General features: G+C 44.2%; 4 protein-coding genes across 10 annotated transcripts; 2 read left to right on the top strand and 2 right to left on the bottom strand.

The window, feature by feature from the left end:
* Positions 1 to 33: 33 nt before the first annotated feature.
* LOC118311688 (transmembrane protein 69) lies at positions 34 to 1,412 on the bottom strand. Of its 3 annotated transcripts, none has more exons than XM_035635724.1 (3): positions 1,213 to 1,354; positions 934 to 980; positions 34 to 812 (listed from the first exon to the last, which is right to left on the bottom strand). In XM_035635724.1, the coding sequence occupies exons 2-3, from the start codon at positions 970 to 972 to the stop codon at positions 102 to 104; spliced, it is 750 nt and encodes a 249-aa protein (XP_035491617.1). In that variant the 5' UTR covers positions 973 to 980; positions 1,213 to 1,354; the 3' UTR covers positions 34 to 101. The 3 variants fall into 3 exon arrangements, with proteins under 3 accessions (XP_035491617.1, XP_035491618.1, XP_035491616.1); XM_035635725.2 differs by lacking the exon at positions 1,213 to 1,354 and adding an exon at positions 1,056 to 1,202; XM_035635723.2 differs by lacking the exon at positions 934 to 980 and having other exon boundaries at positions 1,213 to 1,412.
* On the top strand, positions 1,260 to 13,498 carry gpbp1l1 (GC-rich promoter binding protein 1-like 1). 5 transcript variants are annotated; one of them, XM_035635716.2, is made up of 13 exons: positions 1,260 to 1,397; positions 1,544 to 1,669; positions 3,572 to 4,897; positions 5,429 to 5,543; positions 7,333 to 7,462; positions 9,228 to 9,556; positions 9,876 to 9,951; positions 10,067 to 10,263; positions 10,367 to 10,510; positions 11,131 to 11,286; positions 12,408 to 12,532; positions 12,612 to 12,714; positions 12,852 to 13,498. In XM_035635716.2, the coding sequence occupies exons 4-13, from the start codon at positions 5,484 to 5,486 to the stop codon at positions 13,020 to 13,022; spliced, it is 1,491 nt and encodes a 496-aa protein (XP_035491609.2). In that variant the 5' UTR covers positions 1,260 to 1,397; positions 1,544 to 1,669; positions 3,572 to 4,897; positions 5,429 to 5,483; the 3' UTR covers positions 13,023 to 13,498. The 5 variants fall into 5 exon arrangements, with proteins under 5 accessions (XP_035491609.2, XP_035491608.2, XP_035491611.2 ...); XM_035635715.2 differs by lacking the exon at positions 1,260 to 1,397 and having other exon boundaries at positions 1,454 to 1,669; XM_035635718.2 differs by lacking the exons at positions 1,260 to 1,397; positions 1,544 to 1,669 and adding an exon at positions 1,676 to 1,900.
* A 1,428-nt stretch (positions 13,499 to 14,926) lies between these two features.
* Positions 14,927 to 19,718, bottom strand: LOC118311477 (histone-binding protein N1/N2-like). The gene is made up of 14 exons (XM_035635387.2): positions 19,561 to 19,718; positions 19,333 to 19,438; positions 18,688 to 18,768; positions 18,457 to 18,563; positions 18,035 to 18,340; positions 17,834 to 17,928; positions 17,635 to 17,732; positions 17,442 to 17,515; positions 16,790 to 16,978; positions 16,526 to 16,698; positions 15,661 to 15,732; positions 15,424 to 15,516; positions 15,218 to 15,330; positions 14,927 to 15,111 (listed from the first exon to the last, which is right to left on the bottom strand). Exons 2-14 carry the CDS (start codon positions 19,431 to 19,433, stop codon positions 15,105 to 15,107), a joined length of 1,509 nt encoding a protein of 502 aa, XP_035491280.2. The 5' UTR covers positions 19,434 to 19,438; positions 19,561 to 19,718; the 3' UTR covers positions 14,927 to 15,104.
* Positions 19,719 to 23,223: 3,505 nt separating this feature from the next.
* prdx1 (peroxiredoxin 1) lies at positions 23,224 to 27,669 on the top strand. The gene is made up of 6 exons (XM_035633557.1): positions 23,224 to 23,374; positions 24,965 to 25,086; positions 25,278 to 25,431; positions 25,540 to 25,662; positions 26,546 to 26,676; positions 27,188 to 27,669. The coding sequence occupies exons 1-6, from the start codon at positions 23,286 to 23,288 to the stop codon at positions 27,268 to 27,270; spliced, it is 702 nt and encodes a 233-aa protein (XP_035489450.1). The 5' UTR covers positions 23,224 to 23,285; the 3' UTR covers positions 27,271 to 27,669.
* The last annotated feature ends 259 nt before the right edge of the window (positions 27,670 to 27,928 follow it).

The following is a 27,928-nucleotide window of genomic DNA, read 5'->3' as shown; positions in this document are numbered from 1 at the left end:
CAAGACCAAACCAGATTGTCTTCACATCTTCACTTAATTTTTTTAAACATTTTTATTCATTTTTATTTTATGTGGATCAAAGTACAAACTGGTCTTTTAAATCAGTTCCTAATCTCTTTGATCTTCTTCTCAGTGCAGAACTTTTTAATTGTCAGTGTAGCCACCAGTGAGAATGTGGCAACCAGAGTGAGGACAGTCCGCATGGCTTTGAACCAGGCGGGGTAACCGGGCAGCAGGGTCAGGTCGTAGTGCAGGGACAGACCCAGTCCCATGAGTACTACCAGGGCTCCCTCTGCAATATTGTCCCTGCAGAGCAGTGCCAGCCAGGCCAGAAGCGAAGGCACAACACTGTTGCCCAAGTTCATCCAGTCTGGCTGAGCGGGACTACCAGCAGGGATGGCAAACCCCCAGCGGGCACCTCCGAGGAAGGAGACTATGCAGGCTCCATAGACCACTTGAGCGTACGCCACTTCAGGGATGAAGGACTGCGAGGCGGCCATCAGGAGAGGGGCGGACACGAAGGGGACGAGCCCAGAGACACCGAGGTACAGGGCCGGTTTGGGAGCCTGAGTGAGAGCCCTCAAACTGAGGCCCCCCTCGGTGCTCTCTCTGTCTGAGGCGCTCCGTGAATCCCCCTGGCAGAGACGGGAGGGATGCCAGCTCACGGGCCTGATGCTCAGCAGCCTGTCGGTGGACGCTGTCCTGGATGGCACCGACACTGACGATGCCTGAGAGTGAAGCAGCAGCTGGGCTCTTGTTGAGTAGCTTGCTGCCGTGGTGATCCGCTGCTGCACACATCTCCACGCTGAGACCTGAGAACAGAAGTGCAACAAACATCGTGGCATCGTATTATTACACACTGACAGCACATATAAGGAGCTCTTTTTTCATTAGCAAGGAGGCTGAAATAAACAGGTCACATTTTGGTCTTACCGCGGACACGACGCGTCTTCCAGATTCAAATCTAAACATGTTTTCATCTGAAAAGACACGTTATCAATTAGTTGAAAAACATCTCCCCATATAACACGCACATTACAAATGAATGGTCTCACCACCATGGGCTACTGGCGGTGCTATTAGCGGCTAGCATACAACCACTTGTTTAGCCTGATGCAACGCAACGCTATCCCACGGTGACGACACACAATCCACTGATGTTGCAGCTATCCAAACGTCATGTTTGAATAGTGTTGTCATTCAACGGCTTACCAAGGCCACGGCAGTACAGCGGGAGCTAGTGAACGGCCACAACATCAACGTCAAGTCGCTAAATCAGAGGTCGTTTGCTGGCTGCCATTCTCTCGGTGCTCGATTAACTGCCTGTCTCCAAACATTCTGAAAGTGAATGAGACGGGATCGGATATCGACTGGTTTGGCTGACGGTGGCGGGGGAGGTATTAAGTTGTGTTCAAGATGCCAAAACCCCGTTATGCGTGCTACTAAACACTGCGCTCCAATACTATCTCTTTGAAAATACGACCTTATAATTCCAAGTACGGACCTGCTGTGTTATTTTGACGGACAGTTTTTTTTTTCACAGAAGCGGCACTGTTCCACCGGCTCACCAATGACAACGCGGTGTCACACGAACAAGTTGGACAATCACGCGAGGTGTTGAACGCAGCATCGTCGAGCCTGTTCGAAACCCTCAGTGCTAGCGCCAGTGGTAAGCGCTTCTAAAACCCAAACAAACGTCAATAGCCGTGTTAGTGAGAGCTTTGGAGTTGTGGGGAAAAAAGTTTGATCCCATCACTGTTTGTAGCTTTAATGTGTTGTTGAACCACTGTCCACCGGAGGCCACCTTGCTCAGGAGAGGGTGCACGGCAGCGTCATGAAACAGAGCAAGTTAGCGCGCTAGCTCTTAGCAAACTGATGAATGTGTGCTGCCGCTGTTAAGGTAGCCATTTTGAAACTGTGTTGTTCCAACGAAGCCAGGTCTGTTTACCTCTATTGTATGTTTGTGACAGCTGCTCAAATGTGTCGTTGTACCCACTCCGAGTGCATTGGATGTGTTTTCACTTTACTAACCACTCTAACTGCGCGAACTAGTTTCAACCACCTAGCAGGTTTCGCGGGCTACCGAGCAGGCTAGCTGACGCCAGTGTTAGCTAACAGTTGCTACGCTAACGTTAACGTCAGTTAACTCGGCAGAGTTAGCTAGCAGCGGCGTTGTGACAGACTAGGTCGTGCTATTAGTTTGTGGGCAACGCAGGCAGTTTAGCGCCTCGCGTCTGGGGTCATTTCAACGCATTTAAGTCCGCAATAGCACTCGGCTAGTTAGCTTGGAGGCGCTTGCATGTAACGGTACAGTGTGCTGCAGTGTTTGTGGATGTACGCGTTTCCCCACGATCTGTAGTAAGGTGTAACTTGGTACTGCCCAGGCTTAGCAGTGTTTGTGTTGCCATCGTCAATGTGAGTATTGTTTGACAGTGGAGAACGTGTGTGTTCCCCTTGTCCGTGGTAAACTCATTGATGCTGAGGCTGTTATGTAATAGTTGTGAATACGCAAACGACTCCGCGGCCGTACGGAGTTCGTGCACAAGGGGGTTTATTTTTGTTTTGTTGTCGAGCTGCCTTCTAACGCGTGTTCTGGGCAAGGTGTACGACTTTAGTCTGAGATTGTAAACCCCAGTTTCCGCCAGCTTTACACACAAACACTCACACACACACTCACACACGCACACGCACTCACACACACACGCACACTCACACACACACACTCACACACGCACTCACACGCACACTCACACACACGCATACTCACGCACTCACACGCACACACACACACACACACACACGCACACACACACACACACACATACTCCCGCACACACACGTACACACACACACGTACACACACACACACACACACACATACTCCCACACACACACACACACACTCACACTGCCAGGCACGTTCAGATGCGCAGTAGTCTGAGGGAGTAACGCTGAGGTAGTTATTTTTACATTCGTATAAATATTTCATTTACCAAAGCAGACACAATTGTATAAAGGAGTCAGCTCCCAGCACGATGTGGTGCTGAGATCACGTAGACCTGATATTTTTCTGTCAAAATATTTTTTTTTTGATTGTCTCTTACACTGGAAACTACTTGGGGGCTTTAACAAAGGTACACAGGCCGAGAGGAGTATCTAAAGTTGTGACATACTGTGTAGCTATACGTAACACGGCAATATCAATGTGGAGTGAAATGTTGGTTTAATTTCTGTTCTGTAATCCCAATAAACACGAGGTGATCTTACTCACACAGCAGCCCCGCAGTCAATCAGCTTCAGTGCTGAAACTTCCTGATGGTCATTTTGGAAGCTGTAGTTTGTGGTGCTACTGCATTACATTTCTGGGATTTTCCAGTTTACCTGTCTGTCTGTCTGTCTAACGTTTTGTCAAACTCGTTTATATCAAAAAGGGTAAACCGTATATTGGAGAAAATTATAACTTTCAGAAAAGTAGGGTTTTGTTCCAGGACTGTTACATTGATCTGTATAAGTTAATGTGTGTATTTTCTCATTTTTGAATTAAAACCACTACTGTCCATGTTCACTGCAGGTCCAGTCTGGTCCTGTGCAGATACTCCACCCAGACATCCCGTGTGAGAAAACCCCGTTCGAGAAGGAAAGGAAACACCCACTTGACACTTGCTATTTTTCTTCCTTCATTTTTTCCCCCAGAGCAAAACAAGTTGATTGAGCTGACTTGAGTCTTTTTCCCCCCTTATTTTTTGGGCAACTTTAATTGTTGTTTGTGGACAGCTATTCATCACATGACAAGACGACCTTTTGGCTTGTGGAGGATTTTCATGTAGCCTCTGAGCTTGCATATCTATGAAATCAAAGCTACACCCTTCACCTGCTTCAATCCAAAAATTGCGCAAAATTAAATGGTCATCTTACAAATGTGATACATATAAAGACAAAAACGGCATTATAATGCGTCGTTCAGCGGCACCTCTATTTCACTAACCAAAACTGAAAATGACGGCAATGTAACATAGGGTTTTGCTTCCTTCATTGTCATGTGACTTTGAAACCTTTTGGAGCATTATTTTCTTCAAACTCAGACAGTCTTTTCACCATTTTAATGAGGTGAGCAGTGGTTTTCAGTGACGCCCATTGCTATTAAGACTGTATCTGAACCCTTTTTTCTTTTCTGCATGCGTTTAGTAGATCTTAAAATGATTAGGTAAAAGGCGAGTCGACACAACAACATACTGGCACACAGTGTGGCAGGACAGCGCCCATCTCTTTCCCCCCATCTGGTGTCCGAGTCGAACTGCTACACTAACTGCTGTCCCTGTTTCAGGGCACACGACTTCCACAGACTGATTTCTTAGCATAATACAGCCCAGACTTTCCCCCACCATTGGGACAAATCAAATAAATTCATTTTTCCAATCAGGTTCTGAGTTTTCCTCCTGATAATAAGAGCAAATGGTTCACATGAATTGGTGAAGACTTCAGTCCGTCTGGGGAAAGGACGTTACCTGGACTGGAAACGGTAACAGTACCAGAATTCATTAGAGACTCGACCGGCACAGTAGCTGCCCGCAAATCTCATCCGAGAAGGAACATCGGTCCCTCGTAGACCTCTGCACTTCCGCTCTCAAATCCACCTCCTGCTTGGCCATTTCTCTGGATCACCATTCCAGATCATTCCTGCAAACCCTTTCGACCCATTTCCCGGTGTTTCACCCTGGACGAAGGGATCTGCCTCTGGGGAAAGGGGCTGTGCTGTCCTGGCGGAGAGGGGATCGTTGGTGTGCTGCTCCCCATTTGTCAGTGCACACGCGCTGTGATCAGTGCCAACAGGCCTGAGGAACCGAGACCAGTCGGACTGAGAGAGGAGGCAGAGGACTTCAGAGCCACAGACTCTGGGGTAAAGATAAAGCTTGACCTCACTCACTCGACTTGGCCAAACACGCATGAGTTGACTCAATAGTCAGGGAATTAATGGCCATGCTGTGGTTCAACATTTTGTGGGTAGCAGGTGTTAATTTTCCTCCTCAAGCACACAATGGTTTTTGAGTTGAGATAGAGGGTTCAGCTAAATCCAGCATGATGAGTTATTTACATTTATCACAAATTGCAAACATTGCAATTGAATAGTATTATGTACAAGATATTTTCCTTCGCGGCTGTCAAGCCAGTTATCAGTTGCACAGCGGCAGCAAGTCGAGCTTTGTTGTTTTCTGCTAAGAATAGGACTCTTTGCCTCGTCTTGTGGGAGACCGTAACAAGGTGCGATTTCCAAATAACTGACGGCAGACAACACTTGAAAGAGAGAGGAGAAAAATCAAAGAGATGGGCATTAAGTGAATTCGATTCAGTGTCAGGGATTTGTGTCTCTTAAAATGTCGAAAAGCTGAATATTGAACATGTTTCTCCTGTCGCTCTTTTCTCCCATTAGATCCTTGCCATGAGGTTTGATGCCTCGATCCACTGACCGGAAACACTGGACCTAAATGGCGCAGCATGACTTTGTCCCTGCCTGGCTTAACTTCTCCACACCCCAGCCTGCCAAGGTGTGTGTAAACGTGCGTTTTCATGTTTTTGTGTGTGCGCGCTAGGTGATCCCAGGCGATGAGCAGGTAGACGAAGCTTGTAAGTACAACTGTGAGAGAGACACTGACGCGCTTGCGTGCGTGCGTGCGTGTGTTTGTGCTTGCAAGTCCGTCTGCCTCAGGGACTGACAGTGCAGTCAGTACATGGTTCACTGGTGGGTCACCACCGACATTGTGTATCTTATGAAAAAGACTCATAACAGAGGAAAGAAAACAGTTTTAAATAACATTTATTGACAGCTCAAGGTTCTGATTGAGGTTTTAAAGGAACGTTTCATAGATTTTCTTTTACTTCTAGGCATTGCTAAGTTTGTAAGGATTTTCTAAAAGAATATGAAGGGGGAGATTTTGGTTTTCATAGAATCAGTATGTTTACATGCTGCTGCTGTAGGTGAGTGAAATGGTTAACCTGCACCGCCATATTATCCACATTAGTATTTCAATTTGCAGTTCATAGTTTTTTTATTAGGTAGGATTGTTGGTATTTTTTTGTACATCTGGCATGTATTTGAAGTTCATCTTGAATCTGTTTGACAGTTAAAACAAGTTCAGTGAGTTTGCATTATGAGATATTGCATTATTACACAATATAGGATGATGAGTCCTGAAATAGGAAAATAACAGGCAGTACTTGGTAAGAGTTTGTGTTTGAACTTCTCAGTGTTATCACCTTCAAAACAAAGACACTAACAATAAGGTTTGTGTTTCAGTAACAAATATTGCAGCCAATTAATAAGATATGTGGAAGACCTTTTTGTGCTCACCTTAGCCTTTGTGTGATTGGTTGTGATTGTGTAGTCACCTGCTGTGTAAACGTCACATGCTTTGAATCAAACTGTGGACTGCACTGACCTTTTGACCTTTTGTCTGAGGCTGTCTGACATCACCGAGCAGAGATATTTTAATTGATGGGAAAACATTGGATGTATCATTGGATAAATTGTATAAAAATCAGCCATCGTTATCCAAAATATTGCCTCTTGTGGGACATGGGCAGTGGCTGTTGGAAATGACTGTTAAAGGATCTGTAAGGTGAACTTTTGTCACTTTTCATCTTGGATCTTGTTTTTTTTTCTGCCTTGAGTTCAGTCTAATCTGTGAGTTTGGAGTTAGCCCAGTTTAGGATGTTTCTACTTTATCTCACTGGGTATCGTCTGCGAACCGTTCTAAAAGTTCCATGAGATGAAACTCGCGGGCGATATGCTGAATGAACACAATCTCATTTGATCTTTGGACCTCGACAATCGACGAGTAAAAAGGAATCAGATAGTGTTCGCATATCGCGGTCAACGTTGTCAAACACACAGTCAGTGTCAGTGCTGTTGTGTCAGGATCTAAGCTTTTCACGATTGTGGACGCTGTGTTTTTCATTTTCTTTGCTTCCTCAGCAGCATATTTCTTATGATAAACATTCCAGCATTGCTTTTGGTTTGTGAGTTGTTGTTGTTTTTTGTTCACTTGGTGACTCAGGGTTAATCCCTACGCTGACATTTTCACTTACTATTATGAAGTATTATTTAGTTTTCTGTGGGAACGAGTATGTAGGAATGGAAGTATGGAGAGGATTTATGCTCATCCAAGCTTCTACATAAGGATAAAGATGAAGCAGAGGGAAATATTAATCTCGTGAAAAACGGTCTGAGGGGTAACTGATGATTCTTTTAGACGTTGTTAAAGTTAATGATCCACTTTCTTCTGTGTGAACTGACTCCCACTTCTCTAACACCGTCCCATTTCTGTCTTCCATCAGTCCCCTGCTGTCAACCTTGACAAACAAGGTGAGCCCCACCACCACAGAGACGGCAGAGCCGCTCCGAGCCGCCGCCGCCACAACTCTTCTGATGGTTTCTTCAACAACGGCTCCCTGCGTGCTCCAGCAGGTAACCGTGTGCACCGGCTGCTCTCTGATGGTCAAAATGCTTAACTGATGGAGAAACGTATGAGCAAAAACACTGAAACTAGCAGAATAGCACTAGTTAAGTGCAGCGGCGTGTAAAAATGGCTTCCTCCGATGGTCTCGACTTACTCATACCAGTAGGGCGCGTTCATAAAGCTTTGGGGAAAGGAAAAATGTTGGTTGTCTCTTAGTCATCACATCAGTTTTGCCAAGAAAGATGATTTTGCTTGACTTGCTGAATGGACTGGAAAAACGTCACTGTGTTCTCAACCCCTCTGGAGAAAGAGGAGGCTGTATTGACCCTAATATAAAGCAATATTTTTTTTTTCTGAAACGTGTTTGGAAGCGGGAGCTGTCGTTATATTTCAGGACAATTATATGTCCATTTGTTGCAGCATATATTCTTTTCTGAATGGGGAAAGTACTTAGTTTAACAAGGGTCGTTCACAGGTTGCATGTTGTGTCTAGGCCTGTCACCATAATTGCTTTTTATTGCACGATATATTGTCCCCGAAATTAATGCGATGAACTATATTATCGTCCTTTTAAGACCATATTTTTAATACTGAATTGCATGAGCTTGGTCGTTGCTTGTGCGATTCCTACACGATTTGTGTTGCTGCTGAGGGAAATGTTGTCCAACATTTTAGAAAAATACTAAAGAAACATATTTTCTGACATTTCATAGACCAAACCAGTGATTTATTAATCATATGACCATATGAACAGACGAGAGGACAGAAGCAGCGAGACTTTTTGGACAGTTGTTGACGTTCATTCTCATGTCAACAAACACACATGTAGACACAACGGCTGTTATTGAGGTCAATAAAAATTATTGAGTTAATATTCATGTATCGTGCGATAAGTCGATAAGGTAGTTATCATGACAGGCCTAGTTGTGGCCTCATAATATTTCTGGGCTTGTGAGTGTTTCCGAGTCTCTCAGAGCGAATCAGCTTTAAGCCTTGTTCGTCGGGTTTAACCTGCAGGAGTTTCTGAAGCCCGTTGCAGAAACGAAGCAGGGACAATGACATCTGTCACAGATGATTATAGAAAAATATAGACATGTGAAAAATGTTAACCGACAGAGGAAATGGTTTAGTGAGAGGAATGAGACACAGTAACTCGGTCAGCTGACCGGTGGCCACTGATGGCCATGAGACGTCTACAGTCGTTCGTATTACGTCTTGTTTCACCGACGTTTTTTGTTTGGCGGACTCCCAGGCATGTAAAGGACTTCTGGAGATATTTGTTCCACTTTTGTTTTGCGCTGTAAAAAACCTACCAACCTGCGTTGTGCTTGTGTAAGTATTGTAATGACAATAATAGACAATAGTGAAGGAAAACAAGTTCTGATTGCTTCAAGTTATTGGAATAGAATCAACCTCATCGATAGTTTGACTGTTTTAATATTTGTTGTTTAGGGTGCTATTTTATGTGATGGATGGATGGATGGATGTTGATTCCGAGGGAAATGCAGATTATAAATTATCCTGCGAGTGGATTCAGTCTCAGTTGAACAATGTAATGGCTTGAACAGTGCATCTTTTTCCTCTTTTGTTTTGGGCCTTTGTGCCTATTTTAAAAATGAAACTCTGACAGCGATCTGTTTTAGGACTGACGGCAACTCTAAGGGAAACTTCACTGATCTGTCAAAGTTAGAGTTCACTGTTATTCAGCACCTTCGAAAAGCATCATTAAATCATCATTCTTACAAATGCTGTTTTTGACTTCTCTCTCTGGAGGCGACGGATGGCAGCAGCCCTCTCTGCTTCTGAGGCATGACTCAGTGGACTCGGGGGTGGCCAAAGGGGGACATGGTGGGCTGGCGGGTGGATCGTGTTGGAAGGAAACACCCAGCTGGCATGGAGCCCCACGGGGAGCCCAGGACGGCCACCACCACCAGGGACGCCACCCCAAGCGGGGAGCAGGCGACAGGGACAGGCAGGGGGGGCACCGGCAGCGCAATGGTAACTTCCATCCCCGCAAGGGCACCTCGTACTCGGACAAGTTTCCCAACGAGGAACGCAAAGACGGCAAGGACGACAAGTTGAAGTTTGTGGAAGAGGACTTTGTGAGTCGATAACCTTCTCTGATTCTTAAAAAAAATCATTAAGCGTGCGACTGTCCTTGTCATAGTTCTTCAATGACAAAGCTATTTTAAAAGATAAGATGCCTTGAGTCAATGGCAAAGTGTGACTTGTTCACACGGCACCTAATCCCAGATCGTCAACGCTATTGTCAGAAATAAAGATTGTACATTTCATGAGATGATAGCGTTTCTCTGCATTGACCCAGAAGGCTTAATCTTGTTAGTAGCAACATGTTTAGATCTCAGGACGTCAACCGAGCTTTAAAATACAATATTTGAATGCTGAGTGTTTGTCTTTCAGCCTTCCCTCAACCCTGAAACAACTGGAAAGCCTGGGACTCAGGTGCGAGCAGTGGCTCCCCACGCTGGAGTGTGGGGTAAGAGCTCAGATTTCTATTCTTGGATAAACAAGAAACAGTCAATTCAGTTTGAACTCCGTTTTACCCTCGCCTCCTGTAACATTTTATTTCTGATTGTCCCGATCGTTTTCAGAAAACCCCCCTAGTGGCAAACAGATGGTGTCCAAAATGCTGGTTATCAAGAAGGTTTCCAGGGAGGACCCCGGCACGGCCTTCTCTGCGGGCTTCGCCACAGCCGGTGCCCTGCCCACCAACGGCAACAAAGCTCCCATCGTGGGCTCCAGTGTCTACAAGAACCTGGTCCCCAAACCCGCTGTGGCCCCCAGCAAAGTAGGGACTCACTGAGACGCCTTAAACTATTTCAACCACTTCTTTTTCTGCGGTTGTCTGTGCTGCTTGGCCGTTTTGTAACCATGAACGTCCTCGCTTCCAGAGCACCCAGTGGAAATCCGGTGGCAGAGAGATCACTAAGTCCGGCCTCCACATGCCGGGCCGAGATTCCGTCTTCACCAGCCCCGTCTCTGCAGCCAAACCCAGCACCCCAGTCAGTGCACCGCAGCACAACACCCCAAAAGAGGTGAGGACCATGAGACACGGAGAGTAGCATAGAGTCCCAACAAGAACATATTTATATTTATAATGTCATTTCGAAGGCAATTTCACAGTGAGCGAAGGGGGAAAACTCCAGTGTAGTGTCGAAATCTTAGTTCCTCTACCGTGACTTCCTACGTTATGCGTGTAGCGGGCCTTACCCCCGAGGAAGTTAATGAGGGGTTTTATCTAAACATAGTGATTATGTGTTAGTGTGGTTGCTGACTGAGATGCTTACTCACTTGCGCACATGAAGTTTTTTTTCCTTTGCAGCGGTGTATTTATGTGTGTGCCCTGTCTTCTCTCAAGGGTATTTTATGTGTCTGTCTATGGCCATAAACTTAAATATTCACCAGAAAGTATCACTGAATATCATGTGTGCAACTGCTGGAAAAAAAAAAATCAAAAAAATTAAGCAAATGTTTGAGAATCTTACAGATTGAAAATTTTGACAGGTAAAAATGGCTGATGGTTGTTGGCCTATTTTGAGCTATTAAATGGATTTGATATCTGACTGATTGGTGTCTCAGCCTGGGGGGAAAAAAAGAGAATTATACTAACTCTCTTTTCTCCTTTGCATGGTTCCTCTCTTGGCTCCGCCTGCAGCACCCCTCCAGCACGACTCCTCCCATAGACATCGTCCCGTCGAGGCTGAAGCTGATGCGCCGCGGTCCGGACCGAAAGAGCGAGTTCCTGCGGGCCCTGAAGGACGAGGGCACCGGGGAGCTGACGACCAGCAGCAGCCCCGGAACATCAGGGGAGGTAAGCAGCGGTCCGACTTATTTTCATAAACCGTCAGACAGGAAGGCGCAGTCGTTATAGGTAACAGCAGAGATAAGGAAGTGCTCTGTTGGAGAGAGATAAAGTGCGTGTATCGTGTGACGTTTTTAATCTTTATGTCCTGTCCAGTCTGGAAAGGTTTGGTTTCACGTTTTTTTGTTCTTCAGGGTCTGAACTGCAGCTCATTCATTTTGAGAAAGTGGCGAGTTTTGGGCCTTAATTTCAGAAGGTTTCTATCAGTATAGAAAGACATGTGGGAGCAGCAGTCCTCCCACACATGGGAACATAACATAATACTACAAGTTGAGTTGTTCAAAGGTAATTGGACATTTTTCGACTAAATGTTCCTTAGGCAGCTGTGTGTTTAGTCAACGTCTGTTCAACAGAGCTCATAGTTGACTGAGTTAGCATGATAATAATATTATTCCATTTGATTTCATTTGTATATCTGTCCAGTTACTTGTACAATGTAAAATGTTGGCAGTGTGTTAAAAGGGCTCTATCTCTTCCACAGTTCTCTGCATTAACCTGCTCAAATTCAAGCCAAGACTTTTAGTGTCAATTATTTTAATTTCAAAATTGAATGTGCTGACATTCAGAGCCTGAAGGACAAAAATGTGACTGTCCAAATACTGTTGACATCGTTTTATTTACTTAATAATGTCACTGTCCCATTGGCGAGTCGTGATTTTTGTTTTTCTGCACACAGTCAGAAAATCAAAATCAAGATCACTTCAAATCTCTAAAAGTGATCATGTCAAGGGCTCATCTTTTAAAATACAGATTTGTAAAATCTCTCAAGTTCTCCATGATAATGCCAGTGTTTATTTAAAAAAAATTAAATAACATTTGTCTTATTATTTGACTGTGGATGTAACAGACTATTTGCAATATATTTTGGGGGGACATTTCTGCCCTTCTTAGACCATGATCAGAGGGAGAAACAGGGGTACAAAGGTCCTTGTCCAGGGCAACAGGCTTCAAGGAGACTTGGTTTCTCTGGAAGTGGCAGGCGGCTAAGAGCATCCGTGTCACCATCACCTCTCCCTGCTCCGTACAAGATTTATGAACCGTGTTCTTTTGCTGTGTGAATCTTTTCTCAGGGCGAAAGCAACACGCCGGAGCCCAAAGCCTACAGCGAAGAAGTCTGCCACGAGAACGGAATGTCATACTCCCTCAGTGACTCCGACACCGAACACCTGTCTAGCTCCCTGGAGGCAGAGCACAGGTAAAACACTGCTAACATCATCTCACACACACACACGTGCGCGCAATAAGCTAAGCAGAACACGACTGTGCTCATGTAGGTTGCTGAAGGCCATGGGCTGGCAGGAGTACCCAGAGAACGATGACAACTTCCTGCCTCTGACAGAGGACGAGCTCAGAGAGTTCCAGACTAAAACTGAACAGGTGAGTCCGCAGACTTGAATTGACTGCACGCACGATCACGTTATCATTTCAGCCGTTGTTGTTTTATATTTTTTTTACTTTCTACACTGAGTCAGAATTTGAATTTCACACTGCAACTGTCCGTGTGCTTTGAGCAGCTGAAGAGGAACGGCGTGCAAAGGAACGGCATTCTCCCGAGGGCGCGGGGCGTGACCCTCCACTTCACCCCCTGGAGGAGTGTGGCGGAGGCGCACGTCGAGGAGGGCTCCGAGTCGGAAACCAGTAGCAGCAGCCAGACCTCTGACGACGACGACTGCATCAGATCCTAACGTGGCTTTATGGAACAAACAACAACAACAACACAACGGCAGCCAAAACCAACCACATCCCAGCAAGCAATCCCCCCTCTTCCTCTCTCATCTTTGTTTTTAGAGCACCATTTTGAAATTTCTTTTGTTTTGATTATTTTTTTGTTTTTTTTGTTGTTGTTCTTGCACAAGGGAAAAACCAATCATATCCCAGTGAAGGGGGAGATTCCTGCTCCGCCAGACGTTGTTTTCCCTGCGTTTCCTCCTTCACTGCAGCTCCTGCCCTCCTTTGACCCCCCCCACCACCCCCACTCCTCACCCCCTTTTTCCTCCTCGCTTTGTGGAACTGAAGTGTTCATCGAGAAAAAGAAGGGCAATGAATGCACACTTGATTCTGCTTCAAACAGACTAACTCATTTCATTGATGATGCTGATGACACATTATTAATGATATTAATAAAAATTGGTTCCTGACAAGCTGATATGTTTCAATATGATCCGGCTCCTGTGCTGTTTTGAGTCCTGCGTGTGAGACGATGAGTCTTGATCCTCCGCTGCCCTGTAGCCGACCCTCGACTCAGCCCCGTAATGAATTCACGGGATAAAGCCGCAGCTCGAATCAATCCGGGTCGGAGTCGACCAATCAGAGACGTGTAGGGATCCCGTGCCAAGAGCAACCTGAGCAGCTCCTCCCACTGAACAACAGTCTCCACTTGTGCTGGATATAATTAGTATTTAACCAATTTAAATTAACTCAAAGGACTGCGGTCGTCGCTATGAAAGGTATTTGTGCCGTCATTGTCCAAATAATTTTAGAAAAAGTTTTCCCAGTGTAGTGCACGAACAAACCCTAGTGCTAATGTTCGCTTCAGATAAATCAACATACAGGCTTTCAGACAAAGCTGTCAAGAAGAGTTGCTTTCATTAGGTACCATTAAACTATTACAAATTTAGTTGTCACCCCTAAAATGAACATTTTTCTCAAAGGCTGATATTCTATACAAAAATATACAACTTTAAGTTGGACACTTCCTACAGCTCATAGTTTGAGAAAACTGGTGATTGCAGATAACTGAAACAATGGCTCTGTTGTGGTCGAGTGTCCCACTCTGTCATGACGACAGTGAGTCAGCACACATCATGACATTTAAAAAACACTGAAAGCAGCAGCCAATTGAATTGTCATCGTTCGTTAAGTTATTTCCGCTCATGCTTCTGTGAAAACAAGTGTATCCAACAGTTTAATTACAAATTAGGTTCAAGCAATATGTTCTTAATTAAATACACGTCATCCCACATGATTTAACAAACTCAATAATCTTAACACCCACATTACGATGAAATGAACCTATTGTGATGAAATGTGTAGGTCTGTATGACAAGCCTTTTAAAATATTGAGGCAAAACTTCAGCATGAAGTTTGTTTGCACCATTTAGGTTTTATTCTTTTGAAACCGGCTGCTTATCCAGTCCGTATCATTCCCATGTAAACTGAAGGTTAGTGTGCTGGGGCTCTTAAGTAAAGGTTGTAGCACTAGTTCACATGTGAAAGTTGATTTTAACTTTGTTCCTTAGTGATATACAGCAACTGAAGGTATTGACGTATGATTGAACAGTCCTGAGGGGCCATGGACCCTCCATGTGAAGGGTCTGTCACAGCTCAAGTCGAGTCAGAAAAATAACCACAGAAAAGCTGAATATCTTGTTCCGTCATTGTCCAAATAATATATTTTTTAAAGTTTTTCCAGTATAGTGCACGAACAAACCCTAGTGCTCATGTTCGCTTGAGATACATCAACATACATAAGCTGTGGGGGTCTTCATCGTCAGTTGAAAATTTACTACTGACAAATGGTGCTAGTTATAATTTGGCGTTGTGGCTGATTGACACCTATTCTTTTCTTTACAGAGTTTTTACACCAAAGTGTTATCAAACAACATTCTTTATTCAAATTCATAGGTCACATACATGAACAATCAACATAACAGACACAAAAAAGATACACGTATTTACAAGAGCAAACAAGTGTAGGAGGAGGAACGGGTTGGCAGGACGGTGAATCTCTTCTTGTGTGGAGACAAAACTCTGGAGGGAATCCGGCTTCACTGACTGAAAGAGAGAGAAGATCGGTCTGTAAACCTCTGTTCTACGTGACAAACCGTTCAGTGCATTAACCGGCACAGTGGCCAGGTAGTGTTAACACTGCGACTCGTACCTCTCCACTTCCATGCTGGCGGTGTGTCCGTTGGTGGCTTTGTCGACTCCGTTGGTCCCCTGCTTCGCCTTCTTCACCGCGCCTTCCTTCACGGGACTCTCCTCCGGTTTCCTCTGAAATACAGCCAACGAGCGCGTTCACATCTTTATGTTGTCATTAAAAAAAAAACACTGAATCACTAATATGTATCTCCCTTCCTCCCTCACCTTCTTCCGGACCAGGTGGGAGATGTTAGAGACCGGAGCTGCGGCAGCGTGTCCGTTGGTAGAAGCGACTCCGTTAGTGAATGTGCCGTTAACCTGGACGGAACAAAACTGAAATCAGGCCTCCGGAAATTTGGAAGAAGAAAAAATATTGTGGACAATAATCTAGACACAATAGCCATCTATAAATCATGTTTATATTTGAATCCAGTATTTACGCCATGACAAAGTGCAACTTACTTTTGAACTGCAGGCAGCGTCACCTTTCTCTAGAGCGGCCTCAGCGAAGGCAGAGGAGGTGGAGGCTCCGCCCTGACGACAACATTAACAGAGACTTAGTTTTTTTTTTTTAGTTTTTTTTTTTTTAAGAAGGCCGACTGCACCAACTGATCTTTGCTAAAACTGGTCTAAACTGCCAAGTCTGTCTTGATTAAGACCAGTCTTTAGAATGGACTTCACTCCAACAGAACTTAACATCCCAGACACAGACAGAACATGTCGGTTTCTTAGCCTGCTAGCTTTACAACTAAAACAAAAAAACTTTTGGACTTTCCAGTCACTCGGGGGAAACAAGGAACACAGTCAACAAGAGAGAGTCGTAATCTACCGTTCTCACACGCCTCCCGGATTCCGTGGAAGTCAAGTCAAGCACAGTGGGTCACCTGCTGCTGGACACACTTTGACCGGCTCAGATTTTGACTTCACGCCCACAATTCATTGCGGCAGCGATATTTAACTTGAAGCGCCATGCACGGACGTAAACGATTCAGTCCGAAGTAGAAGAGTATGAATATGACCCAGAAGAGACGCACGTCATCATGTGTGTTACGGTTACATATTAATCATTTACATCTGATGTCACACGGTGGTAAAACACACTGAAGAATGATGGATGGAGCCGCTGCGTTTTTGTAGTCCATCTTCGTAGTTTCACCACGGCAGTCGCACGTCCATGACATCCGCCGTCGCATAATATTACCTAGAATAGTGAAACTCGAGTCGGATACTCTGAGCAGCGCTGTCGGCTTTTCCTAAGTCCTATGAGTTCTCCTTAACACCTTTCCTTGACCTCACGACGATTTGAAGAAAATCATCTCCGACTCACCAGGGCGCCCTTCAGCGCCTCACAGGCGGTGCTCGCCGTCTTCAGCCCCTCTGTGGCGTCCTCCACCTTCTCCTGGATCTCCGGGAGCAGAGCCTTCAGCTCCTCCATCTCCTTCCTTTCGCCGGGCAGGGCCTCAGGGCCCGCGGACTTGTCCAGCAGCTGCTGCAGTTTGCCTGAAAGACGAGGTGGACGTGTGAGCACGGACTCTGGTACCGATCAGAAAGAAATTAAAAAAAAAAGTGTCTGACAGGAATGCGCCGTTACCCAGCCTGCTCTTGATGACGCAGATGGAGCTGTTGAGCTCGTCCACCGCCTGCCGGTACTGGAGGTCCAGGCTGTAGGTGAGGCCCAGCTGGTAGTGAGTCTCGGCGAGCAGGCGGCTGTCGGAGTCCAAGTGCTTAACCTGCAGCTTCAGACACTCCTGGAAATCCTCCAGCGCCTGCGTGTAATTTCCTGAGAAGAAAAAAAAAAAGGGTAGGAACTCAATCACCCATCGCTCAATAAGGAAAATTTAAATTTAATTTCAAAAAAGGTGTTAGTTTGTAATATGATCTGCCCTCAATTGCAAGTGCATCCTTTTTTTTTATTAACAATTAATCTGCTGATTATTTTCACAAGCATATACTTTGCCTATAAAACAGAAACAGAAATTGTGTAATATGTCCATCACCATCGACAAAACATGAATGCTACAGGATACACAGGAAAAAAAATATGTGACACTTGCCCACTCAATGACATTTTTAAAAAGGTATATTTGATTGCACCATAATTTAAAATGATAATCAATAAAAAACCCCACAACCAATCACTTCAGTCCTACAATAACAGAATCCATCTCCCGTCAGATATTCACAGGTGTCGGGGGGGGAAATCACAAAAGATTTGTCGAGCGACTTGGGAAACCTGTTCGTACCAGATTCAGCAGAAACTTCACCCAGTTTCAGGTGAGCCTGAGCCGCCATCAGCTGATCGTCCTTAGACTCTTTCCTTAAAGGAAGAATAAAAAATAAAAGTTTACATGGAAGCGGAAGCTCTGCGAGTAATATAAAAATTCACATCCCAACAATCACAAGCTGAAAACAGATCAGGAGTTTTTTTTTTTTTACCTTTTGTAGATGACTTTGGCTACTTCCAGCATCTCCCAGGCCAGCTGCAGGTTCCCCACCTCCTCCTCCTCCTCCTCCTCATCATCATCATCACTCTCCTGAAGAAGAAATACACAGACGCCGATTTAAACTCTGACACTTACAATCACACGCTCGTCCGAGTCATTTTGATTTGTACTCGACCAATCAGCTCGAGTACCTTCTCAGCGGCGGCGTCGCCTTGCTGTGCGTCACCCTCCATGTCTACATCATCACCGTCGTCTTCCTCCCCTTCTTCTTCTTCTTCTTCAGCATCTGACAACAGAAAAAAATTATTGGGAAATGTGCCATAACAACCATCATGTAGACAATTTACAATCAAGGTCTGTACTTTAAGGACAGACAGGGGAAGAAAAGTCACCTTCTGCTTCCTCGGGCTTGTCTGCCGAATCCTCGCCTTCCTTCTCGCACTCTTTTTCCTTCTTGGCTTCACTTCCTGCAGATTTGCTCCCGCTCGCCTCGCTCTTCTTCTTCTCCTCCTCCTCAGCTCCCTTTTCCTTTGCTGGCTTCTCTTGTCCATCGGCAGCCTCTGCTGTTTCTACGTCACCTTTCGTATTCTTCTCTGCGTCTTCGCTCGGCTTCCCTTCGACTTTCTCGCCGTCCTTCTCGTTTTGCTTCTCCGCCATGGCGTCGTACACCTGAACCCTCAGCTCATCTCTGGTCTTCTCTGTGGGTGGGGGACCGGAGAGCCACAGGTTGGTTTTGAGCAGCGTAAAAAACAGTCGTCCTTCATAAAGAGGGAAGACAATTGAAGTTAAAATTGACAAGTTTCACGATCCTCACCATCGATGTTTTCTGTGCCCTCCACGTTGGAGTCTTTAGGTTTCTCTTTGTCCTCCTCCTCCTCCGGCACTCCCTCCAGAGCGTTTCCCAGGACAGAGTTCTCCATCCTGCAACAATGCAAATCAGTTCGGTCTGCACAGTACTGCTAGATTTTCATTTTTACAAAACAATTCCATCAGAATCGATGAGATTGAAAAAACATTACGATTACACCAATATTCCTGAGCTCACCGTGACAAATCCAGCAGCGCTTTCCCACACCAGTAGAACGCCTCTCCACACTCGTCTGCTGTGTCGCCGTACTTCTTAGCCCTGAAACAAACAAATAAAAATCAGGTTGCACATTCACGACGAGAGCTCCAACAATTAGGGAGATGAAGTCTCCATTTTAAATGTTGTTGTCGTCGTCGTCGCCTGGGACTCGAGGACATTGTGACAGCATTATTGGAGACGATTAATCAATTGGTGAAAAGAAAAATCTTGATTAAATTGATAATGAAAGTCCACTAACTTTTTTTTTACCTTTTAATATCACCTTTTAAAACTTCTTCTATTGTTTTATCTTGATGTTTTAGTTCAATATTAATTCAATCCCCTGATTCCATTTGCCTCAGTCCTGAAAAGTTTAAATCCTGTTTCAACAATACAAAGCACTTTGTGACTGTATTCTAAAGTGCTGTATACATTAAGTTAATTTCTATTCTTATAGCTGGGAAATTAAAAACATGAAAAATATTCCCCTTCGGAATACGTCATGTGGACAAACTTCGGACTTGTAGCTGCTTGTTATTTGAATGCCGGCCCGGCAGCTGTCTGTGGTGTTAATCCATTCTATCCACGTGTGTGTTAACGGTGACGGTTGACAGGGGAACTCACAGCAGGCCGCAGGCCTCCTGCAGGGCGCTGACCGCCTCCACCACCTTCCCCAGCACCAGGTGCTTCTTGCCGGTGCCGATCAGCTTGTTGGCCTCCTCCATGTTCGCTACACGAGAGAGAGAGAGAGAGAGAAACCGACTTCACAGCTCAACCAAACTCCACACAGCTGAGCGACTTCCGCCTGTCGGTGTCGGTCGTGAAGCAGGTTTGTGTCTGGTCGATACGTACCGTGACTGATGTGGGGTCAAAGTGACTGGAAGACTGCGCCTGGTGTCCGCTGGTTTGTGTCTCAGCTCGTCCGTCCCGCCGCCGCACACACTGCCAGTGTATTGTTTCAATTTGGCGCGAAATATTCCTGCCCTTTCCGGTCCACTTCCGTGTTCGTCTACTAGCGCGGGAGAATTCTTAAAGGCACAGAGTATTACAAGACGATGACAAGTATTAATCTGTGACTACTACTTCTACTACTAGTAATAATACTTATACTACTACTTCTTCTTCTACTACTACTGTTACAGCCACAATGACTACTACTATAGATACGACTACTTCTGTTACTAATGCGGCCACCACTTCACATACACACTACATAGCTACACGTGTTAAAACACAGTTTATTTATTTTTTTATTCAATTCCAGCAGTTATTTATTCGATTTTTTCCTTGCTAATCTTTTGAATCGAAACAGATGGATCCGAGGCCTTTTTGCACCTGTTTGTAGATTAGGTCTGAATGAGCAGACAGCCAATCCCATTACTGCTTCTTTATGAAACAATTAACAGATGAAGAAGTCATCCCGATGACAATTATTCAAAGTATTATCGAATGAAATGGTATTGGGGAATAATGGCGTTGCAAAACAAAGAAAATCTGCTGGATTTGTGTCCATCGCTCTGTGCTCTGTACTCTGTGTGTTTGTGTGTGCGTGCAGTCCCATGTGGCTGTCACGTCCTGCTGTGAGGTGACAGGGATTGTCCAGCTCCCCTCTGAGCTCCTCCTGCTGACTTCAGCGCGTTGCTGCCTCATCGAGACGAGTCTGGACCTGGCGCCCAATCAACCTCACACTGAGACGGTCCCACTCAACCCTCTCCTCACTCTGTCATCACTGGAGAGAGACCACTTAAACATTTCTCAATTCAATCTATACCAGCGTCACCAAGACACAGCTTATTCAGTTCACTGTTATTTCGCTGAGCATCAGTGTGAGTGGAAATAATCCGAGTGAGTTTATTTTGGACAAAGACAATATTGTAGTGGGTTAAAGGTTTTACATTATGTTTTCTTTTAATAGTTTGCAACATCATTGTGTGTACTCGTCCTGACCTCTAACAAAATATCTTCTCTTCTAAATTTTGTCAAGAAACCGAATGAGCATATTTCCCAAACTATTATTTTGTTATCGTCATTTTAAATCAATTCTGTGACATTGAGACAAAGGACAGAAACGCAAAGAGAAAACATTTTTAACATTTTTTAATTTTCCATTTTTGTTGAGATCTGCTGCTTCCCTTTGGCGGGGTGTGAGGGCTGATAAGCTGTACACTGCTTATGATAAAAAACTCCAGTGGGGCCATTTACATTGCAGCTGTTAATCCGTCATTAAATGCTGTATGTGGCATTCATAATTCTGATTCCGACCAGGAGGATGGACACACAAGTTCCCTACATTTGTTTTTGGGGTCAGCAGTGGAGCAGATGTGCTAATTATTGGCATATTGTGAGATAGGAGATGAAGGCGAGGCGTCGTTTGTTCACCAGCCCACCGCAGTCTTTCCAACAGGAGACCATTGTGTGTCCCCCCTCTTATCTGGCCCTTGATGCTGTGCCCATGGCAACTGGATGTCGCTCTGTGACAGGGGAGAAAAGAGGGGGCTGTTTGAGCTGCCTCCCACTGTCCACATCAACCACACTCTGGTGAGCTAACATGAAAATCAATGCAGGTTTATCTTCAAATGATGGTTTGAAATCATGTAAAACTTAATTAATGGAAACTTAATTTCCTGGACATCAGACGTTTCATATTGTTAAAGAAAATCTTGAAATAAACTGTACTTTTGTAGCAAGAATTTGGTATTTGGGTCACTAAAGGTCACTAAAATTATAACCCCTTGCTTTGCCCTCGTCTGCCTTCAGCTACTCTGACATGGCATTCATGGCAGCTGAAAAACAACAGTGTAATTTGAGATGCACAGTAAACTACAGCGTGAATCTCTGTGAAACCACCTCCACTTCCCCTTCATCATTTTCTCTCTTGGTTGGAGAGAAGCACGTGTCACACACAGGGGTTCTTATCACGTGTACATTAGACCTGGGTGAAATATTTTCTTGACACTTTTTTTATGCACAGCAATCTGAGTTATACAGTTTCTTCTGGATCGGTGAAAAACAATAAAAAGTTGTTGAATGAGGAAAAATGCACTTTTAAAAAACTAGGGTCTCCAGTGACTCTCCTTGGTCTTAATACATTTCCTGTGGAGATTTGATAACACCTCTCAGGTTGACATTATTAAAGAGGACGGGCTCACATGACGTAACCAGGCAACAGGCTACTAACCCCCCCCCCCCCCAGACCACGCAAAGCATCGCATTATGTTTGTCGACAGGAGTAATGTGATATTTCATTAAAATGCACCCAGATTTGTGTCAAAGATTATTCTATGATCCTTTTTTTTTTACTCTTATTTCTTTCTCAGCACTATTTGCACAATGAGTAAGCTGAAGAACCGCATCATGTCTCTGTGCATCTTCACTCTGGCAGCAGTTTATATAGGCTAAGGGGGAAAAAAGATTTAACTTGACATTTTACTCCCTTGAGATAGTTGGTCACTATAATATTTGGGTAAAAAAATAACTACTTGTCATAGTGAACATGCACAGAGAAAGGGTGCTGTAACTCAGCCCGGTCACTGTGTAAATAAAGCAGTGGTGAGGAGGAAATGAGAATGAAAAAATGCCCTCGGCAGCCCACAGGATGAGAACAAGATGTTGCAACAGTAAACCCACTCTGTCCCGTCTGGAAACACAAAGAAACTGTCGTCGGTGACAAACCAGGAAAATGGGAGCAAGTGCAACTGTCTCTTTATAAAGTGCAATGGTCTCAAGTTACGACTATGAAATTGAATTTGTCCTTGAAATTGTTTTTAAAAAATTGTGTGCTGTTATTTATTTTTTTTTTACACGTTTTGGAGAACTGTTGTTTTTATACTTTGCCATAAAATGTGATGTAGAACATGAGCCCAAGTTTGACAAAGTTTTGTCTTCATCAACGCTTATACTGATTTTAAAAAATCTGGTTGAATGGGGAGTCGGTGGCCTTGAGCTGCCAGTGGTTTACTTGACATATATGTATATATCCTGAGTGGGGAAGGTTAATAAGTAAATCACTGATAAGGCACCGAGAGGCTGCAACAGAGATCAGAGGTACAGCAGCAATGGGAAGGTTCCTATTTGCTGTCTAATGCCTGTTCGTGACGAGGGCGCGCTGCCTCCACACAGAGTGAGAGAGGTTCAGTCATATGACAGTTCGGTCACAGGATCATGAAGACCCCATGATCCTGTGACCCCTGCAGAGCTGCTACCTTGGATTACTAAGAAACTGCAAGTCACTGGGAAAGTTTCAGAGGGATAACTGTATCTGAATGTATCCGGAGGGGTTGAATGTTGCCTTGTGCTCCTGACCGGTGAACAATGAATAAACTACAGTGGTCACTGGGATTATTAGACATCCTTCCAACTTTGACGACGAAGTCTGAGAGTTTCACTTCCAGGAAGCATGTCTTTAACGGTCATCCTCATGGCTCGATCTGGTGTGGTTTCGCAAGAGCAGGGGGGAAAATTCCCAGAGGAGACGGTTGAGGGGGAAAATTTGCAAAGTCATGCTGTGTAGGTAAAGATCTGTGGGGTTTCAGTCTCGGCGCGCCGAGATCTCGTTCCGCGCGAGATCTTATCGCGAGATGTGCGCGCGCTATAAATGCCCCGGACCACTCGGTGAACTCCCGCACTCCGTTCCTCTCCGCGTCCTGTCGGTGTGCTTCGACCACAGGTATGTGTCATTATGACTTCATCAATCTGTCTTACATTTTGACTAAGTTCCCCCTCCCTCCGATGGGTTGTGAGTGTTTCTGGTGAAGTTTCACAGTTCACCAGAGATCAACAAGTGGCTTTCTCTTCTCGAAATGAAAATCTCGTTCATTTAAAAAGATGAATAAAGAGGGAGTTGAGCCACAGTTTAGATTTGTTGCTTATTTGAAGTTTTTAACTGAAACATTCCCACTGACAGAAAACACTTTTAAATGTCTCTCAAATCACGTGTCAAGAGACCATGTCGATATGTGTTCGCCACTGGAGGCCAGTGGAGGAGGACGCTGATAACGCGTCACTGTTGGGTTTTTTTAATTTTTCAGAAGAGGAAGAAAACGTAAAAAAAAAAAAAAGCAGGAGATATTATAAGGCGGAAACAGCCGAGAGAAGAAGTGATTGATGCTGGTTCATTGGTTCAGGTCCAGGCACCAGTGGATGTGCTCTGTCTGGAGTCTGCACTGAGATTTAATTACACGTGTTCTGTAATATAGTCTACACCAGACATCAGGGTTTGGTATTCAGTTCTACATTTAGAAGACAAATCCTTATCTCTCCTGGGTTTTATAATGACTATAATTATAGTATAGTTTAAGGCTGAAGCTAACCTTTATTTTCACAATCGATTCATGTGATAATTATTTTTGTCGTTTAATAGATTAGTTGTTTGGTAAAATGTCATGAAATGGTGAAAAATGTCCACCGTGTTTCCCAGAAGTCCAAGATGATGTTTTGTTTTGTCCACACACCAAAGATAAACAGTTCACTGTCTCAATGGCGCAAAGAAACCAGAAAATATTCACATTTAAGAAGCTGATAGCAGAGAATTCTCACTTTTGAAACGATTAATCGATTATCAAAATAGTTGGCGACTAATTTAGCAATCGATTACTAATCGACTAACTGTTGCAGCTCTAAATAAAGTAGTCACGCAGTATTACACATTTCCCCACAATCAAGTGTCCCTACTATTTGTGTGAGAATGGCAGTCACTCTGATGAAAACATGCTTGATGTCTAAACATGATTTTCTTCGCCTTTATAATAACTTGCTGAATTGATTATTAATTGTAACGTTTAACCGAGTAAGTGTTTTTGTCTTTAAAATGTCAGAGGGTAGTGAAAATTCAAAAGTCCATCGTTAGATCCTCCAGTATTTTTGCTTTAATCTGACAAAAACATATTATTATCAAATAGGACATTGAACTATTGCTTGAACCGCTTGATTGATCTATGATCAAGACATGTGGCCTTTCATTTGTTGTTATTTATTATCATAAAAGGTCCATGCATCTTACTCAAAAACCACAGTATACATGTGTGAGACCTTGATGATTGATCATTGGCGGATTACCGACAATGAAAATAATAACTTAATAGTTTCTGCCCCAAAATGCACAGGTCTTCCATTAGAGACCGAGCGATTGGGTTAATATTCTGCACAACAGACACAATGTTCTTGTCCTGCTAATGAGGAAAGTGAATGTTTCCATCCATGGTTTGCGATTTTTGAGAAGACTGTGTGGTAATATATTAACAGTTTCCTTCTGGTGTAGTCTAGTCAGACCCAAGATGGCAGCAGGCACCGCACGGATTGGAAAGCTGGCCCCCGACTTCACAGCCAAGGCGGTGATGCCAGATGGACAGTTCAAGGATGTGAAGCTGTCGGACTACAGAGGTACGACTGAACCTGTGTCTCATCTCCCGTCGGTTGCAGGACATGCTTTGATGATGCCACTCTCTTCTGGACTGTGATTCGCTGTTTTGTGATGCCAGCAGTGTTTTGAATAGACGTTCATTTACACCACAAAAGACAGGAATTAATTAGACTGAACCCAGTGGCTTTAATTATTCTTTTCATCGTTGCAGGGAAATATGTCGTCTTTTTCTTCTATCCACTGGACTTCACCTTTGTGTGTCCGACGGAAATCATCGCATTCAGCGATGCTGCCGATGAGTTCAAGAAAATCGGCTGCGAGGTCATTGCTGCCTCCGTGGACTCGCACTTCTCCCATTTCGCATGGTAGTTACAAGGCTTTATATTTTTCAAACACTCACACGGGATGGTGGCGTCCATTCGCTCCTCCCCTTGCAAACGCCTCACTTTTTTTCTCTGTCTATGTTCTCAAAGGACCAACACACCACGCAAGCAGGGCGGTCTGGGAACCATGAAGATTCCCCTGGTGTCTGACACGCGGCGCACCATCTCCACAGATTATGGCGTCCTGAAGGAAGACGAGGGCATCGCCTTCAGGTGAAGTTAACCACGTGGTGTTGTGCTGTTTCACCGTGCGTCTATGGACGTCAGAACCAAATGAAGCTAGTTTTACTCGCTCTTCCTTCTGCTTCCAGCGTGAGATGGTACATGTTTCAAAACGTATCATTGAATTCACCACTTTCAGGAAGCGAATAGGAGAACGCAGGCTGTGCTGCCATCACTTCTCTTTTGTTGGTATAATCTCAGGCTGCGGTCACTCAAACATCTGCTCTGTGTGTGTGTGCTTATTTCACTGTCTCACTGATATTAGAAACATCGCATTACCATCAATGCGGACTCTTACGTCATTTTAACGCAGGGCAAATGTCTGAATATTGGTCTGAATGTGACCTTTACGGTTTCTCGCATCCAGTTTGTAAATCAAAGAAGTTTATAATCGCCCTGAACAGCCAGACACACAAGGCAGAGTGAACGGCCGGTTGCGATCGAGAGGGGGAAATGCAGTATCGAGTTGCTCACATTATAGGTGCCACAAATACTTATGTAAAAGAGGTGAGGAGAGAGAGGTACAACCCCCTGGCTCTTCTCTCACCTCAAAATTGGGTCCGGACATTTTCTGGAGTTTGCTGTTCGCATATGAAAATGCAGCTGGAGATTGTCAGGGTCAGACCCGTTCAGAACAAATAATTCCAGAGCATTCGTGCGATGGGTGGCGCCTGGGTAGAGCACCCACTTTATGCTGTATTCCAACATGGGCTCACTCTTGACATTTTACGGATTTTTTCTAGGGGACTCGCAGGAAAAGTTCCGGAAAATGTCCAGAGCAACATCTGCGCTCTTACATACAGCAAATGTAATGCGCAAATGCATCATTGGGTCATCAGGGAGACTCTTGAGCTGTTCTTTCTCTCTGTTACAGAGGGCTGTTCATCATTGACAACCATGGCATCCTGAGACAGATCACCATCAACGACCTCCCCGTCGGACGGTCTGTTGAGGAGACCTTGCGTTTGGTCCAAGCCTTTCAGTTCACCGACAAGCACGGAGAAGGTGTGTTACTGTTCCTGTGCTTCTGTAATCTCCTCTAATGTCGTCTGTTGTGCTCTGGTCGTGTGGCATACAAAACGTATTTATTGAACAATGTCACCGATTTGTTTCTCAAAGGTTTCGAGAGTGCTTGAAATTTACAATACAAGCAAGTGATACGATTCCAAATTCTCCTCTTCATGAGCCAAATATGCTCTTGTTAATAATTTAACTCTTGTACTTATAACCCCATTTTATTATTTGAATCCAAAATTGCTATTGGCTTGCTTAGAAAGTCATAAAACTTAGACAGGACAAAGACTATAAAGGCTTATTGATATTCAAAGGTTGCTTCTCCAATCAGTGATGATCTTTACAATGAGCTGAGAGACGATGTGGACAATATATAGAGCAAAGTCTTGCACAGATAAATGTCCCTGCTCTCAATCCACCGCAGCGATGGTTATGTTCTGTAATGTGTGTGTGTCATATTGTATTATTGGAGCCAGGACTCATTACAGGCTTATCTTTTCAGTCTGCCCGGCCGGCTGGAAACCAGGAAGCGACACCATCAAACCTGACGTCCAGAAGAGCAAAGACTTCTTCTCCAAGCAGTAAAAAGCCAAAGGCCAGAGTGTGCTGCCTGCTGTAGGAGATTTCATTTAGAGATAACATTTCCATAAACAATATTTAAGTCAATCTTTGTGCCTGTGGAAGAGGAGGCATTTCTGTTTTTTTAGTTCACGTGATGTGTGTGTTCTGTTGTCCGTAGACCAAATACTAGTCTTGCACTTATGACAAAAGTATATAATTTTGTACTTATGCTGTGCTAATGCATGCTATTGTCCCCGTCTGACTGAAGTGCATGTTTGTTCTTTCATGTCATTCCGTACCACTGTTAGATATAAAGGACCATACAAACATTTCTTATCATCTTTATTCATCTTCTTTTATTTTCATGTTAAACAATATACATGTTATTTCATCTAAATAAAGAGAACGGTGTGTAACACTCTCCTCAAGGGTCATATTTACTTAAAAACCCAACATGTGGGTTGGGATGTTACACTGAAATTATTTTATTAGGGTGTTATTGAAAAACATGTCAACAGGGGTCTTGTTTGATTTGTTGTTTTTTTTACGAAAAATGCCCCCACTATAAGATGGGGGCAGTGATTCCCTTATACTTCTTATCACCTCAGTGAATGGTTACTGCACATAACAACAATGAAAAGAAATATGACAGTGAAAGGTAAAAACCAAGCATCTATAAGAG

Source organism: Scophthalmus maximus, chromosome 5, assembly GCF_022379125.1.
Source record: "Scophthalmus maximus strain ysfricsl-2021 chromosome 5, ASM2237912v1, whole genome shotgun sequence".
Lineage (NCBI taxonomy): Eukaryota > Metazoa > Chordata > Actinopteri > Pleuronectiformes > Scophthalmidae > Scophthalmus > Scophthalmus maximus.
This window is presented reverse-complemented; position numbering and strand designations above follow the sequence as displayed.